This window comes from Cydia strobilella, chromosome 1, assembly GCF_947568885.1.
Source record: "Cydia strobilella chromosome 1, ilCydStro3.1, whole genome shotgun sequence".
In the NCBI taxonomy this organism is placed as follows: domain Eukaryota; kingdom Metazoa; phylum Arthropoda; class Insecta; order Lepidoptera; family Tortricidae; genus Cydia; species Cydia strobilella.
In genome coordinates, this window is record NC_086041.1 from 10,965,900 (window position 1) to 10,984,156 (window position 18,257).

Here is an 18,257-nt window from a genome sequence, read left to right on the forward strand (position 1 = left end):
GTAATTCAATAACCGGTTAAAACGGCCCTACCATTTTTTTATGCTAGTAAGTAGCACGTGCGGTTTCATTTAAAAATAGACAAAGGATAAGCCGAAAGGGAACTGTTTGAAATCTAAACACTTATAATAGGGTCCCGTTTTTACCCTTTGATGGGTACGGAACCCTAAAAAATCGTTAAAATATTTGTCAACGTATTTTTGAGCCACCCTAAATGTATAGGGAACAGATAAAAATGAAAAGACTATAAGCCGGGCTCGCGTGCCACACTGCCACGTCTTATTTAGGGAAACGATAATAATGAGATGAATGTAGGTAAGCTTCCCCCAGGCGTTCCGGCGCCGGGCAAGCAAAGCACCTACGTCACGTTAAACAAGGTGTTTTTCTCAACCCTATTATACTAAGACTCCACTGCGCGTCTGTCCGTCTGTCCGTCTGTCCTTCTGTCCTTCTGTCCGTCTGTCCGTCTGTCTGTCACCAGGCTGTATCTCGTGAACCGTGATAGCCTCAGATGATGTATGTCTTGTTTCCGATATAACAACAGATACTAAAAAGTACGGAACCCTAGGTGTGCGAGTCCGACTCGCACTTGGCCGGTTTTTTTTTTCACTTACAAAATGACACTAAAAGCACAATTATTTATAGACAAAATTAATCGTTTGTTTACCCTGTATATGATATGACGTAGATTTCGTCAACACGCCAGTCGCATAATGGCGCGCGAGCCCGGCGACAACACGCCAGGCCACCTGTAAGGTCACAAAGCCTTCTTATTTCTATGGTTATCATTCAATTAGAAAACCTTATTGACCTTATAGTGTCGCCATGTTCCCCTAGATCATATGCGACTGTGCGTTAGACTACCTGTCTCTTTTCTTACTAAAGCTCTAAGTATTTAGACGATTCAAGAACTTGCATGCAATTTTCGATACCTATGTCGCTAAATACAGAGTACAATGAATTCTGTCGATCAACCAAATACCGCAATGTAACGAAAATCGTATGTAAGTTCTTGATCCATCTAAACGAGGCTTAATACATTTGGAAACAAACATTACAACATGTTCTAGGGGTGTATTAATAGTCTTATTCATTGAAGAAAACATTTAATTCGATGCAAATGTAATCGCTATATTCGCTTTATATATAAAACAAATTCCCTGAGCACTTTGTATCTTAATGTATGAAATCGCATTGTCGTACTCGTACGTAACTATAGTTTTGTTATTGAAATTTGTCGCTTACAAGTCTTACAACAGTCATGTCTACGCTGATAAAAATATGGGTTACGCGTACAGTATTAATTCTGGCATGTACTATACTAGCTCTGCAGTCTTAGTGAAATTGTAAACATTGTTACGAGGTCGCGCTGTCGCGAAATCACCAGGTTTCACTATTTTTAGCCAACGTCTTCCGTCTGTCTGACTGCCACCTGCTGTCCTTAGGAACGCTCGAATGTTTGCTCTTAAACGTTAATATCTATCCAATATTGACTATATTTATACTTGGATCCTAATGACTTCACGCCGTCAAAAGCAAACTTTGCCTAAATTTATCATCATCGGAATCATCTGTTTCAATATAACTCTTGAACCGTAGCGGAGTGGGTCGCGGGGAATCCTCCCGGAATTCGTCGGCAAGTAGCGGGGGACGCTTGCCCGCTCTAAATTCGTCGCACTCGCCGCCAAGCTCTTCGGCGAGCCGCGCGCACTGCCACTGTCTTCTCTAAATATAGGATCGTGTGCGCAGGTCTCCGTACGTGACGCTGGGAGCGGTGCGGTACGCGGTCCGCCGAGCGCCGCCGCCGCGGGTCTGCCCCTGCCGCTGCTGCTCCGAGGAGGCGGTGGCGGCTTGCCTCGGCCGTGCCAAGCCGGACCGCCGCACGCTGGAGCGCTTACGGCCCCGCATGGGTCGCGGCGCGCGCGACGAGCGGCCCTCGCGTCATCAGCGCCTCCAAGATCTCACGAAGCGGTTGTTGCCGCGTGGCAACAGTACTCCTCCAGTATCTCCTCAACCACCGCCTCCACCGCCTCCTCCGCCTCCACCACACTCTGCACCTGTCTTACCTCCAGTGCCACCTCCCCGCTCACGGCACCGTCATAGCCCTACTCGCGGTGTCTCCGTCGACCGCTACGAAAATGACATTTTTGATACGGAGAAAATTACCCTACCGCGTGTGGAGTCCCGATTGATAGTTGGCTCGTATGCGCAAAAAACTATACCATATCGCAGTGCTTCATTTTCTCACGGTGATTGTACTCAAGAGAAGTACTACCGTGCTACCAACCGGTTGCCTTCGATCTTCGATTTTGGTAATAAGAGCGAAAAAACAGGGGTGGAACGTGCTGGCTCGTCGTGTACGCGGAACGATGAGTCGGCTAGTCTTGCGACGGAAGAAACTGTAACCGAGGGGGGATCGGTTGCGTCTGTTGATTCAGCTGTGGGATCGGATGAAGGTCTATTGGCGCATGCCTCACCGGCACCTCGGTCGCCTCCACCCGATGCACCTCATAAGCAGCTCGGGACGCGTTCGTTAACACACCCGTTACCGCGTCGTGTGCCTCCTGTGCTGGAGGAAGGCTCGACCGTCGCTGGTGGCAGCCTGCCCGTGTTGATGGCGCCACGCGTTCTACACGAACTACGTGAAGAAAGTGACGGCTCGCAAGCCGACAGTGCTCAGGCTCACAGTGAAGGAACATCTCCCCTCGAACCAGCCCAACCTTTTGCTTTCCCACCTCTCCCGGACCCTCCGCCAAATGCATGTGTTAATATGGACTGTGAATGTGAAAACTTTCTCATCGATCGATGGGAAGAGCCCGGTAACAAAATCGCGAGTACTTTACCAGTGCCAGTGTATGAGTGTATAGTGAAACAGTGGTCAAAAGAGTTACCGCCGGATGAGCCCCCTCGGTCAGATGCTGCTTCTGACGGGTCTTTGGACAAAGATAAAGAAGATGAGACCATCACGAGTGAAAAAGTTGCTCATTTGTTAGAAGCGGTAAAGAATACTAATACGCCAGCTCCAATAGGTATTAGAGAAAGACGTCGGCCGTTACACGATAAGAAAAGAAGGAAAGGAATATACATCACGACAGCTAGCGATGATGGGGGTGAAGAGTCACCGCCAGTAAATGGTTGTAAGCGTGAGAACAGCGACGCCTCTCTTCAGGAGATGCGATTATCGGCTGAGACACGAACTTCATCCTTACTGGGAGATAAATCTGATGATTCTTGTGCTAATGGTCCCCCGAGTCCTTGCGAGGCTCCCGTCCATATGTGGTCTAGAACTGAAGACCTACGAACAAGAAGGGCAAGATTTTCACAACAAAGTTCAGACGAACGAGACGACGATAGTTTTAGAATGAGACGTAAATACGGAGTCACGTCACGAGGTGACTCTCCATCCGAAGCTGAGAGCGATTCATGCTCTCGAGATAGAACAGCTTCCCCGTCTCCTTTCAGCCCTTCCGACAATTCTGATGTCGAGGCCAAGCGACAACACTTTTTAATAGGGCCTTATGGCAGAAATTTGGAGCCTCCGTCGACACGCTCTGTTGATGTCGGCCGGCTTAGTTTCTCCGATGCTACTGCTGGTCGAAAGATAAGTGTTGGAGCAGCACCGACCGTTGGTACAAGGCCTAAAGGGCCAACGCACGTGAGAGCTACGTCATCGCCTTCCAAGCTAGCTGGTGTGAGGCCAGGAGCTGACCTCTTAGCCGAGCTGCTTCGGGGAAGTTCTGAAGCCCTGTCCAACACGGCTACCTTCGACAACGTCATCCTGACCATGCATCAACAAAACGTGAGTACTGCATTGTTTTTATTACCTTACATTGCACCGATTGACCCCGATATAAGCTCAAGGAATAACAAAGCGGGAGCTGAGGATATTGTTATGATGTTTATCCCGGCAGAGAATAGCCTAAAACAAACGATCTTGTATTATTGCCAAGGTATATTTAAATTTATAAACTACATAGACATAACTACTTTCAGTTTCGAGGTGTGAAAATTAAATAAGTAGGATCGTTTACATTATACGTTGAACATTTTTTTGCAAAAAATAATATTGGCGTAAGCGCCGACGTGTCGGTAATGTCCTTACGCCGTTGTGAGCGCTATTTTTCTTTGATTTTCCGTTTTCTCGGTCCAATGTCGTGTGAGTCACGCGCAGCTGTTCCAGAAGCATTAAAAATCTTAAGGGCAACCGTATTAATAACACTGACACTGAACTTAGGATTCATGTATTGTAGTTGTAAAAATGAGATTTATTTTGTACGTTTCGTTAACTTTTTTATGTTGAGGAATTCTAAGTGCTTTTTAATTGGCGGTGATCTTGGGTTATTTTTAATTTAATTAGTTATTCACGGAAATATGTTTTGCGAATACCTATGACGGATATTACTGTAAATCAACTGTCATAAATGATGATCCCAGAATATGGCAAGTTTGAAATAACAAATCGATCATTATTCTTCGAATTCTTTCGTTCACTTCGTGACTTCAGTGAGGTTTTTATTTTCAAAATTAATTCAAATAACTTCAAAATGACTAAAATTAAAAGATTGTGTTACCGTGATGATTGTTAAGGTTATAAGGGTTAATAAAAAATACTCGTAAATTTTAGTATTATTTACTAGTTATTTTTGGGTAGTATTTACTCTGTTGTTAGAACATCATTCATACTAATTTTAAAATTATCTCGTTAACTTCAGCTGATGAGATATAAGATAAACGGTAGATAATATGTCTACTAGTTTATTTACAAGAATGGAGAGATTTTAATTTTTGATCAGATTTTAGATAACCTAGCAACAACGATTATATTCGCTTGCCTGTGTTATGCCTAAATATAATTTTGCAGTCGTCACGTTTCGATCGAAATTCCTCAAAACTCGTAAATTTAGGAGATTGATTCTGTGCAATACAACAATGTTTATTGGACACGAAACATTCTGTTTGAAATGAACAGCATCTATAAGCATTTATCAATAGGCAAACAATGTCAAATAGATGAATATCTTGTATTGTTGCCAATATTTAAAAATTACAACTTTTTTTAATTATTTTACAATCTGTAAAATAAGCGTTGGTCAGACATTACGAATAGGCATTTTTACATTTGTGTCGCATTTTTTACGCATGTGGACTCCCGTATAGGCTCATGGGACCCACGGTTTACCTACTAAAAACCCCTCTTGACCGCCTCAGGGCTATAAGGCGAGGCCACGGGAACACTGGAGCACTTTTCCGCAGCACTTTGATCCCCCCTAGCAGGGAAGAAAAGTGCCACTGATCCCTCCTAGCGGGGAAGAAAAAGCCCTTTTTCGAATAGGTGATGTGAAAAGTATATTTACTTATTTAGCTATACATTTAAGATTGTATTACTAGATGACTCATACATTTGTAACGATATGTCACAAGAATTGGGGCGCCACAATTTTGTTTTTTCTTCCGTGAAATATTGCCTTTTTTTACTTCCTACCGTATGAAATAATAATATTTTACGAACATCATGTGATTTGGCTTACTCGGAAGAGCTATGCCCTATGTTCAGCAGAGGGCGATAGTCGATGGTCGTGATGGAAGGACGTGATTTGTATATATTTCTTTAGAACTTTAAGATATTTCTTTTTTTTTTATCTGACTAGGCCTCTATTACACTATGGTAATCAGAGCGGTAGGACTGTGTGGGGGGACGGTAGCCTGGGGAAAATCCAGGACCCTTCCGCATCACACGAGACGGTTTTGCTACGCTGGAATACTCCTAATGAGTTTTCGCTCCAGCGTAGTTCGCAGCCTTCCTAACTAAGGGATCTATGGTGGGGAGCGTTATCAAAGTAGCCGCGCAGTCTGCTTAAAGAAACCGTAAATGGAGTTAAGCCCCGAGTCACGGTGCAAACTGAGGTTCGTCTGGTGCCACGGGGCATCAGTCGCCCTACGGAGGAAACGATAAAATATCTCACATTTTAACATTTTCAATAACAGTAAGAGTACTATATTTTTAAAGCTTGAGAGTGTCGCCTACGACGATTATTCTTTTGGCGGTTACGTCGCCCAAAATCAGAAATAGAAGTCATCCGGTAGCGTGTACTTATTTTAGACCTAATGCTTGGCTTAATAAGACTCGACTTGATCTATTTTTTTGCCTCCGATGTTATTACACCCCGCTGCGCTGTGCTGCGGTAAAGATGTGCATTCGGGCGTCGATAAATTGCAAGTGTTCACGGTCGCGACAATTACAAAATGATCCGGTGCATTTAGTTGTGCCAGAGATAAGTAAATTAAAGAGTAGTCTCCCTAAAAAGTTGTAGATATACCTATCTAAGGCTATCTACAAGGCTCCGTCACACGTCATGCTCGTACATTTTGTATTATGTGTTGACATCCGCTTGATCCTTCTCTTATTTCAGCATGTTCAAGAAAAAAATTAAAACCTAAAAGAGACTTATTTCCATCATACCAATCTTAGAAGGTAAATAGGTGACTTTTTCGATGCTGAAACCAAAGTACGTGTTTATAATATGAGTGTCTCCATCAAACTTGGAGCAACTTGTTTGTGTCATGCAGCAATATTAGTAACTTATTAAATGGCAAGCATGTTGCGGGGGTGAAGTTTGCACGCAGGGATCTATGAGACAGGATGCTTAAATCGTTACAGATATTATTGAGAATGCTATTACGAAAATACAAAACAATTACTTGACCTAAGCCTGAGCATATCTAGGTGCCTAGAACCGTAGCCAATTTTTTAAAATCCGAAAAATGCGTTGGTTTTTTTTATCTTCATTAATTATAATAAGATATAAGATAAAACATGTATAAATATCTGTAAGTGGCTGCCCTGACGATGCATGATAATATATGTGATAATATATAGGTAGGTAACGGGTATGTAACAATGCGCCAGAAATATCTGCCACCCTGGTATACTTTTCCAAATAGAAATAATTCTTTACAGTTCGCGTTCCAACGTATTTGTTCCATTCCAGTCTAATTTGTTAGTTTATTAAGGTGCAAAGATAGATATAACTCCGTAATAGATGGATACAGTCTAAGGAAAAAACGTGCCTCGAAAATCAAGAAAATTTGATTCTCGTTCAGAGGGCGCTACTAGCTTTGGCCTACTGTCGTATAGATGGCGTTGACGCTTTCGTTTGTTATTTAACAATTTTAACGCATATCAGTGAAAGAACATGGGTCAAAATCATAAAAATAATTAATGCATATAAAAAAAAACATTTATCCATATTTAAATACGTTTTATCGTATTTTTATAAATCTTCATTTTTAGTTTTAAAGTGTGTCGACAGATGGCAGTGAATTTACTGGGGTTACAAAATTTACTATGACAGTACCGCTCTAGTATAAGTTACTCTATGTTAAGGTGTTAGAAAATGGTAGGCTAATACTTATGACATGTATCTTATGGCTAATACTTTTGATGGTGACTTTACCTCGCTCTTTGATTTGCCGTAAATTTTTGGATTTGTGTAATTCGTAGGTAATTAGTCTGGAACTTAAAAAAGAGGTGTAGAGAGCGCCTATTTTGCTGGTACTATCTTCGAGTAAGCGTTTATCACGTATAAAATTGTAATATAGCGCGATTATATCGCATCAACATGACTATGATAAAACTCATATATATCGCGAGACACTGACACGGAGGCGTATTCTGATTGTAATACTAATAACAGGTTCTGAATTTGATCTGGATTTATTATGGATATCATCTGTCAGAATCAATGTCACTTTTGACAATGACAAATCATATCCATAATAAATCCAGATCAGATTTATAACCTAATATTATAATCGGAATACGCCTCCAGCTCGCTTCCTGGCCCGTCGATAGCGATCTTTGATAATATTCCTTTCATCAAACTGACGAGTCACTAGGTCAAGACACCAGCTTTATATAGCCCCTGCAATAAACACTCCGGGACTGTCACTATATAGAATTGATGCGTCTATTTTTGTGCGCGTACGCCATTTTTTACGATGAATAAAAATAGCGATGTTACATACATACATTATATGCATCGCTATTTTTATTCATCGTAAAAAATGGCTTTAGGTCTAAAGCCGTTTTGTTATTCACACTTAAGAAACGATTAAAAATAAGAATTTTCTGTTAATATACGAGTAGGTATATGTATAGTGACTGCATGATAGCCAGTATTAGTGAAAAATGAAAATGAAAATGAAAATATTTTATTACAGTAATAAAATGTTACATTACAGGGTAGTAGGTTGGGGCTTCCTATTAAGTATATTATACCTGTATCAGGAAGCCCCGCTCCTCCGTAGCAACAAGAAAGTTGTATTAAGTTTAACAAAAGCAGAAAGAAAACTTAACCTAATACAATTTTATCTACATTAAATGTGTATGTATGTATGTGTATGTGTGTGTGTGTGTGTGTGTGTATGGGTGTGTGTAGGTGTATGAGATCGTGTGAGTGCAGGTGGTGAGGTGATGTACTAATCGGCACTTCTTATATATAGGTACTGTAAAGCATAGAACTATGTCACAGAATAAGTAATAGTATTATACTATGTATCGTACTTTTCTTACACAATAGGTATTGTCTTATACAATAGGTACTGTAAAGTAGAATGTCATATTTTCTTAGACTTATTATATTATATTAAAACTGATGAGTAGGTACTTTAGTTTAAGTTAATGTCAACTTAATTTAATATATCAGAGCCTCTGTCTCCTCGTAGTCAAGTATTTTAACCCACTCGGTTAATATTTTTTTACATTTATATAGTTGTAAATTGTATATATTTAATATTTTGTTTATTTTATTGTACACATATGCAGATTGCACTCCAAATTGTCTCTTAGCAAATACAGATTTTGTAGTTGATACGGGGGCAACATTATGTTTTCTTCTACGATTTAGAAGCTCTGGGTTAAATGGTAATGTTTTATGTAGTCTCGTTGTTAGACTCAGTACATACAGCTTCCTCATTGTTAGTAAGTCACTTAGGTGGTAGAGGTCTTTCGTTGGGAATCTGTATGGCTTAGAGTTCATAACCTTTAGTAAACAACGTTGCCCCCTTTCAACCTCCAGAAACGGCTAAGGAGTGGAATTCACTTCCTGCAAATATATTCCCAGTCCACTATAACTTGGATCTTTTTAAATCAAGAGTGAATAGACATCTTTTAGGTAAGCATGATCCATCCTAGACTGCATCGGCACTTACCATCAGGTGAGATTGCGGTCAAGTGCTTGCCTTTTTGTAATAAAAAAAAAAAAAACTTGGTTTTTGCTGAGCCACCCCACACTGATATGCATTAAGACATTACTGATTGAGCTAAAGTTATATATAACTGATTTAATAGATTTTTTGGTGTAATGTGTCTTAACTTTTTGAATAGCCATATCAGTTTTCGTATTCTCATATTTATATATTAAGTATGAGTATACCACGACATGCGCTGGTCCAGCATTACACCTAGATATTTCGTGGAGTTTACTTTATCAATTCCCATACAGTTACATGAAGGTAGATTAGAATTATTACAAGTATGAATTTTTAAGTTAAGATTATTATTAGGTTGTGAGCTGATATATTTAGTAAAACATATGTAATTTGTTTTATTAACATTAAGGGTTAGAAGGTTCGTTTTTAGCCAAGAAGCCACTTTACTGAGTCCTATCTCAGCCCTTTCAAACACAGACTCCCAGGAGTGGGACGGTTTTTGGTCTAGAAGTGTTCTAGAAATCGATTTTCGCTCATGTCGTCGCAGACATGGATATATTTGGTAACAGTGCATTGCAGTGATGTCCTGAACACAAATATATGAGATGACAAGCGCGAAATGGTGGGGGTAGTTGCTGTGACGTCATAAAGTCGGCAGTACAGTTTTTTACTTTTATTTTTTAATCATACCATGTGGTATCAAATGAAAGGGCTTTGTGAGTAGATCACAAATATATAACATACTGTACCATTTTCACTACTTCGTCTAACAAATTATTAGAAAACGTTAAAAAATTTCACAATCCACAGTTGACTTTGAACTGCTCTAAATTGAAAATGACTGAATGGATCATTCCAAAATACATACCAAGTGACTGCAACCAACACTTTGTAATAAGGCGAAAAATGTAAATACATATCATACATGACAGTTGACGTCAAAGATCTTTGACGTCGACTGTCCAATGTCCACCTGTCTGCCACCCCGCAGATACTTTTGTCAGAAGGTATGAAATTCATGAGGTTTGAGGCATTCTAGAATTCATCCCCTAATGGAGAGAAATTTATTTAGGGAGTGAGTTCATAATCAATTAACTTTCAAGCGATAACTTGTAAAGTGGTTAGAAAAGCCTCCGACCAGCACTACATATTATACAGCCGTGAGGAAATATGGTGCGGTTTTAGTGGAGGCCTGACTTACGAGTATGACTTCTTAAAACTTACAGAACAACTTTCGGGATTAAAGTATACCTACTTAATGGTAAAGCTTGCACACTAAACATGAATCAGTTATTTTAAATTATATTAGGTAATTAAACCCACTGCTTGTGGCACTACGAACTAAAACAGTTGTTTATTTCCGCCACCGCTTCCACAATAAAGTTTCCTCGAAAACGTTGTTCGCGGTAGGAAGTGCGTTTTTCCAGTTTTAACTATTCTAGTTCACTGTTGGTTTTGGCTGACGGTTGTATTCGTGTGCAGGTTTAACCCGATGATGTGGATTGATCCATTTTCATTCCCGAAATAATATTCTACTGGAAAGTAAGTACATAATAAAATAACAAATCTGTTATGCAGGTAAATGAGTAAGTTATTATACAGAGCGCTTTCACACCAACAACGAAGGTTTGTATTTTTGGGGATAGATAAATATTTATTTATTTTAAACGTTATTGCACATAAAAAGTGTACAACAGGCGGACTTAATGCCATTATAGGCATTCTCTACCAGTCAACCATAGGGCTAAACAGAAATATATAGGTCATAAACATAAATCAGACCGTGAAATTGCGAATAGTTCCATATAAAATTTGGACATCTAATCAGCTGTATAGACCATTTTATTTCGAGATCTTGTTACTGATACTATTCTTTTTAAATGTTAACCTGCCTCACCAGCCGTCAGTTTTGCCTTGTCATCCACCGCGGCCCATAGATCGATCAACGTCACTACATCTTCAGTGCTCGTGACAGTAGTACTAGAACGTAGTGATTATATGCTCTTTGAGTAGTACAAGAGAACGACTTCTCATTTCAGTTGCGTTCACATTTACTACCTATTAATATTTATAAATATAAATCATAAATATCGACAAAAAATTGTTTGGGAAGGGGGAAATGAAATAAAACTTGCATTGAATACATGCTGTAGTGCGGTACCTAAATATTCAGCGTCTATCTATCTGTCTATTCAGTCGGTATTCAGTCACTGCTCAGTAAAGGCCTCTTCTTTATTAGTTTTATTACGCCATTCTCCTCAGTCAGGGTTGCTAATCTCGTCCAAAGTACCTATACATACATGTTGTTCGGCAGATATCATCTGACCATTTAGTGATTGGTCGATGGTTTCTAAAGAATTCATTGTTGTAAAATCGTTTTATAGTGTGGCCGTATAAGTTTCTGCCGGTGCTCACCTACGCATTTTATGGTAAAAAAAAACACTTTTTGGTGTATTCCTTTTGGTTCCCGTTTATGAGGTTGATGTGGATACAATTAAACAAAAAAATATTTGAATTATCTACTTATACAAATTTTTGGTAAAAATGGATCCAGTGCGGGCAAGATGATTAAAATTAGTGTAGTTTCCTAGCGTTGTAAGTAATTAAGAGTAGTAGTGAAGAATTTATAGGACGTATTCGAAAGTTATTGAATCAATCTTCTATAAAGAAGGTACCTATGTTACTATTGCTTCCGGTTATTCCCACATTCCAATTTCCACTCGTAACCTTATAAGGTGAGATGGTTAGCCAACAAATCCTAGAACGTTGTTCTGAAGTTAAAAGGGCTTGTAAACAACAAACTGTGTCGTTCGCGAATTTCACGATACAAACTGTGTATCGTGAAATTCGCGAACGACACAGACTAACCATCTGTGAACCTAATTTCAACATGGAAAGGTATTCTCTTGAACACTTTTCTTTGTGTCCTCGGTGGTCCTCGTTTGTACTCACAACAACACACTTAATTGAACATTGGTAGACCTTATCACGGTGCACTAAAGTTTACGCATGCTGCATGCTCAGTAACTGAGTGGACGATGATAGCATGAAAGCACTGTAGGTATAATATGCCAACTTCACAGCGACCTAGTTTATAGTGAGTCATATGAGCAAGACTGAGGAAAATCCTACCCCTGCATAACTGTATTATTGGTAAAAATATCAATGGCCCAAATTAGCCCTGTTGTTTTGCCTATTAAGTACCTACCATACGTATACGTTTTTTTTTATAAAGTTTAAAAATAACTTGATGATCTCCTCAATGACGTGCCCAAGTTAATTAAGTGAATCTATAGTGCCTATACTTGCTATAACTAAAAGGTGATTCAACTTTTTCTTGTCACTCGTTGCCATGGTTAATAATAAAGAACATTTACTACACTTACAGCTCAACCTATATAGTCCCACAATAAGCTCAGTGAGGCTTGTATTGTGGGTACTAGACTACTATATATATAATGAAGATAATATATATGATAAGATAATATATATGAAGATAAGATAATGCTGTCAGTCAGGGCATTCAAACGAAACTAATTCATTTTCATTCATCAAAGTTGAATTCAGCAGTTTCGACGCTACGGTTCAACACACGAGAACTTAATAAGAACACAAACATAAATTCTACATGAACTGTTGAAACCATAACTTTTACTTTTGGCTTTGTAGATGAGTAAAAAATCATTTTAAGACAGACATTTTTAGAGCGCTTTGATGCTAAGAACAAGTCTAAATTATTTATAATTCTAAAATTATATCAACACCGTATTTTTTAAAATAAATGAATCGATTACCAGTCTAAAGGGGCCCACTGACTATCAGTCCGCCGGATGATATCGGCCTGTCAGTTAGAACAAAAATTGGACAGTTCCGAACAACTGACAGGCCGATATCGTCCGGCAGACTTGTAATCATGCAGTGGGCCCTGTTAGGGTCGGTTGCACCAAACTGTTTCTATATTCTATATCGCTCGGTCTATTTTAGACCAGGCGCCACTTAAGTAATCACCGGTGTCATCAGGCCTAGAAAACACAGATGGAATTAGGAGTTTCCGATTTAATTTATGGCAGCGGCTAACGGTTGGTTTATTTAATTTCGCGTTAAACTGCTTCTGACAGCTTTTTTCTTGCCAAGTTTCCCTTTGGGTGTTAAATGATTTGTTTTAAATGTTATGGGCTAAAATCTTTGTAATTTTTTTTATGAAGTGATATTATATGGGATTGCAACGATCTGCACGACCTTTCTATATCTACCTACCTATGAAGTTCCATGTTTTTACTAGATTTCTTGCTAATCTATTACTTCAATAGTTCAATAAAATAAAAGTGGTGTGTCGTGGAACACTCGGTTGAAACGAAGTTAAGTAAGGATGGTATCGTGTTATACTCATGCTCATGTCTAGTCTAGTCTAGTCTAGTCTAGTCTAATCTAGCCTAGCCAGCGTAGCGTATCGTTGCGTTGCGTTGTCTTGTGTTGTCTTGGTGTCGTCTTGTGTTGTGTTGTGTTCTGTTCTGTTTAGTCTCATTACATATTTCGCAGTAGTATGGCTTGTGACGGCAAAATTTGGCACTTGCATATATCGCATTAGTATGGCTTGAGACGCCAATATTTGCGATTGCCCGTCTGTACACTTTTTATGGGTCCACTTTGAACAAACGTCAAATTTCATACTATTTATAACCTTAGGAGCTATTAACACATACAGGCTGTTCCAAAATAAAAATAAACGTAATTTGTTAAATTTCTTTGTAACCGCTACACCGGTACTTGGTATACTAATTCTAAATACCCTAATGTACATTTCGGCTTTGTCCAATGGCTAAGGACACCCTGTATAATTTTAGTTTATATTTGGCCTGGCTGTATGTAATTTTCGTAATTAAATCCTCAACTACTAATTATTTATGCAAATAAATGTCGTGTTAGAACTATTATTACTTTATAAGTTACAATGTGTTTAATTTATGGGAAAATTGCAACGAAAACAGATGCGTTCGCGATTACCGAGCGTTCGTGATTACTCGGCCTTCCCCTAGCTTACCAAAATATAGGTGCTAGTGATGACATCATGAGTAAAGATATAGACATATATACATAAATAAACTTAATAAAGACAGGAAGGGGTAATCACAGAATGTTTAATTGCCCGATACCTTAACCGTCCCTTTAACCGTAATTATACCCCGTTTAAAAACGAATTTCGGATTTGTCAGCCCGGTAGTTGTTATAGGGTAATTTGACAGAAATAAATTACTGCGCCGCTTTGACAGTGCAATAAATCCTCAACTGTAAATGTTGAAGACGGTATTAACCATACTAGTCATACTTGTTATGAACAAAATGCTGCACTTCATGATAAAAGCAAGCCGCTTTGCACAGTGATAGTAGGGACCAAACTGAGCGATTTGACCCGCAGCAGCGGCAGTTTCACCCCTTAAGAACAGAGATGGCGCCACTTCTTTAAAAAATATTTCAAAAAATTCTACAAGCTAAACCAATAAACCGATTTAAATGTTTAATATCTCAAATGAAAGCGCATTATATACATTACTTTTTAAAAAATACTCAAAAAATATATACTCAATACTTTTGATAAAAACGGGAATTTTAAGTTTGTTTTTTTTTCTCGATTGATAGTTTTTACTTGATTTCTCAAAAAAATTGTATGGAATATGAATAGTTTAATGCATGTATATATTACTAAATAAATATCAAGAATTATAAAAAAAAACCCGACACCGATATCTCTCATACTTCTCGAAATATGAAGGTTTAAATGTGAGTGTAAATTTCTTCAAGATATATTCCAAATAATTATACAAGCTAAACTATTCGACCGATTTTAATGTTTAATATCTCAAATAAAAGCTCATTATATATACTACTTATAAAAAATATTCAAAAAACATATACTGAATACTTTTGGCAAAAAATGGCATCTTAAGTTTTTTTTCTTACTCGATTGATAGTTTTTACTTGATTTCATAAAAAAAAATTATGGAACATGAATAGTTTAATAAATATATATATAGTACTGAGTATATAAAAGTATTACAAAAAAACCCGACACCCATACCTTTCATTCTTCACGAAATATTTAAGTTCAATTATGCACGTTCTTACAAATAAATTCTTTAAAAGAAATCTTCAACCGCAGTAAGTGGACTGATTTTAATATGAAATGTGTCATATGAAAATAAATCACCCAATTTATTTTAATAAATAAAAAATTAGTAAATAAAAACTGAATAAAGTTTTTTCCTGGTGCTGAATTACAAAAAAATATAACAAATCTAAAATTAGGAATTATTTTTATTTAAAGTGAGTACATTTGTAAACAAAAAACTTAAATGTCCTCTTCGGGTTCACCGGTAGATGTAGAACTGAAAAAAAAGTCGTTTTGAGAAGTACTCGTACCATTTCAATACTACAAAATCACCGATCATACATGAACTGGTTGCTGTAGATTTACTGTTGAATTATTTTTGTGCCTAGTTGATTACCATTAAACCTATAATCAGTGGTCAGCATGCAAAATAACTCTGGATTGAAAATTACATTAACTTACTTTTGATTTGTACAGCCACCTTTGCATGATTTACGCTGGGCTGTGCATGGTAAGCTGACGCGACGACACTCACAACGCATAGTTTCGCAGCCAGATTTGCAGCCACAATGGTCCAAGAGGCTTATATGCGACCAAATCGCTGTAACTGCCGACCATTCCGGAGTCCAACTCTCTTTTTCCTCAGTCCATCCCCAAGAAGATGGACATGGTATGGCAACTTCTGGTTTCATAGCGTTTCCCCATATATGGCCCGCTTGGTAAGCCGCTCGAAGTGCATGTTTATAGAGAGCAGCTGATGTACGTAGGATGTAGGCAGGCTTGACACAAGCTTGTTTTTTGAAGCAAACAAATATTTGTGAACTTCATTTACGTTTATGTGTTCCGTTTGGCCAAACAATAACACAAATCTAGGGTTACTTTATACTAAAATTAAAATATGTAGTTACCACGGAGTAGGATGGAGATGGCAAGTGGGCGTTCCCGTCTATCCGACAGTTAGTAGCGACCGACTCACTTTATGCACAGACTATGCTCAGTTGTTGTGTAAACTTCATGCTCGAATGACATTCACGTCGTACGTACGCTCGTCTAACAAAAATTGATAATTAAATTTAAAATGCCGTATTGTGCAGTATTAAGCTGCAGAAATCACAGCGGTTTAAAAAATCTTTCACGTGGAGGTATTTCCTATCACCGGTGGTTATTTATTTAAATATAATCCGATAAATACGAAAAATCTGTTTATTTTGCATTATTTACGATGTTCGTTAAGTAAATTTATATTTTATCAGTTAGAACTTAGAGTTCACAATCCTTTGTCACTATTCTTTACGTTTATCTGGAATATTCGCTATCCTAAATGTCAAATAACTTCGCTACTCAGATGCTGCGCAATGTCGATATTTATATCGATAAAGTTAAAGTTACGATATTTCAAGTTTGATGTTTGGTTCGGTAATAAATTATTATTTTAGACACGTTTCTAATTATTATTTGGGATAATCAATGTCTTAGTAAATATGGCAGCTCTGGTCATCAAGCACTAAGTTAAGTCGGGGTCATTTCATGGCAACCTTTCAAACCTTCGTATTCCTTTACATACGTTTTTGTTTTTTACACCCATCATATTTTCATCGTTAATATAATTAGACTAGGTACTTAATGCACTTATGCGTACAATGCATGCAATGTGCCATGAATAAACGTTTTATATTTTCTATTTCTTTATTATTAATTATTGTAGGTTACCACAAGATGCCGATATTAAAAATAAATGGATCAATGCTACTGGGCAAGAATATAGCACCATATGCTAGGAGCATTTCTTAGAGAAAGATTTCTGGGGATAAAATTGCCATACATCTCATCTAGCGTCCACACGCCTAAAACTTAGTTACTAATTTAGTAATTATTAGTGACATTCGGGCTCACTAAATTAATAAAAAGTGTTCCGTACCACGCAAACTAGCGTCAAATATTGGAATTTTGCCGCCCCCCTTCCTGATTTGATAGGTCACAATCTTACAATCAAATCAAGTGGGATCGATGAGCCAGTTTCATGTATGCTTTCACACCATACAATTAATTTGACAATTTAATCAGGTTGTCCCGTCTAGATTGGCCTTAAATGCTGCTACAAGTAAATATATTGTTAAAGACGAATACTTACTTATGTAAGTAATTGCAGATTTGTGATTACAAAATAACAGCAATACCGAGTTAATAGACCTTTAAAGAACTATGATTTTATCTGTTTGACTAAGATATATTTAATGTTCACATTAACAACCTAGTTGGTCAATTAATAAGAAACAAATTTCTAGTTAGATATTTGTTGTACTGTACTACATATAATTTTTCATACAATCACGATTATCACTACCTATATTATACTCATAAATAAAGTATCGTCTAAATGTGTTAAAACATACAGTAATGAAATATCAATACCTAACTGAACACACAAATATCGATAAAACACTCCGATTACACTGTCCCCTCCCTATATCGTCGAATGGAAAGAAGTTCCAACGGTTAGCTACTCGCAGGCGTGTAGAGATCTCGAAAACACCAGTGTAACGTGACCGTGAGATCCGTAACAAACCATGCGTAATTAGACCTTAGATTAGATTAGATTAGATAGATAGATAGATAGATAGATTTAAGATTAGATTCTAAGTATGCATGTAATATTGCTATGCCCCCACGGGGTCCATGTGGAACTACCAAGAATTTGTAATACCTATAAAACCATGGTTGCAATAAATAAATATGAAATATGAACCCGAAGAGGACATTTAAGTTTTTTGTTTACAAATGTAGTCACTTTAAATAAAAATAATTCCTAATTTTAGATTTGTTATATTTTTTTGTAATTCACCACCAGGAAAAAACTTTATTCAGTTTTTATTTATAATTTTTTTATTTATTAAAATAAATTGGGTGATTTCTTTTCATATGACACATTTCATATTAAAACCA

The 18,257-nt window shown here is 37.7% G+C and overlaps 1 protein-coding gene across 3 annotated transcripts in view; it reads left to right on the forward strand.

Moving 5' to 3' along the window:
* Nucleotides 1–18,257, forward strand: part of LOC134740945 (rho guanine nucleotide exchange factor 17) — a 186,034-nt gene that overhangs the window by 62,430 nt on the left and 105,347 nt on the right. For all 3 annotated transcript variants that reach the window (XM_063673628.1, XM_063673610.1, XM_063673619.1), the window contains exon 3: nt 1,748–3,797. In XM_063673628.1, the coding sequence (XP_063529698.1) occupies nt 1,748–3,797 (2,050 nt within the window). The remainder of the gene's footprint in view (nt 1–1,747; nt 3,798–18,257) is intronic.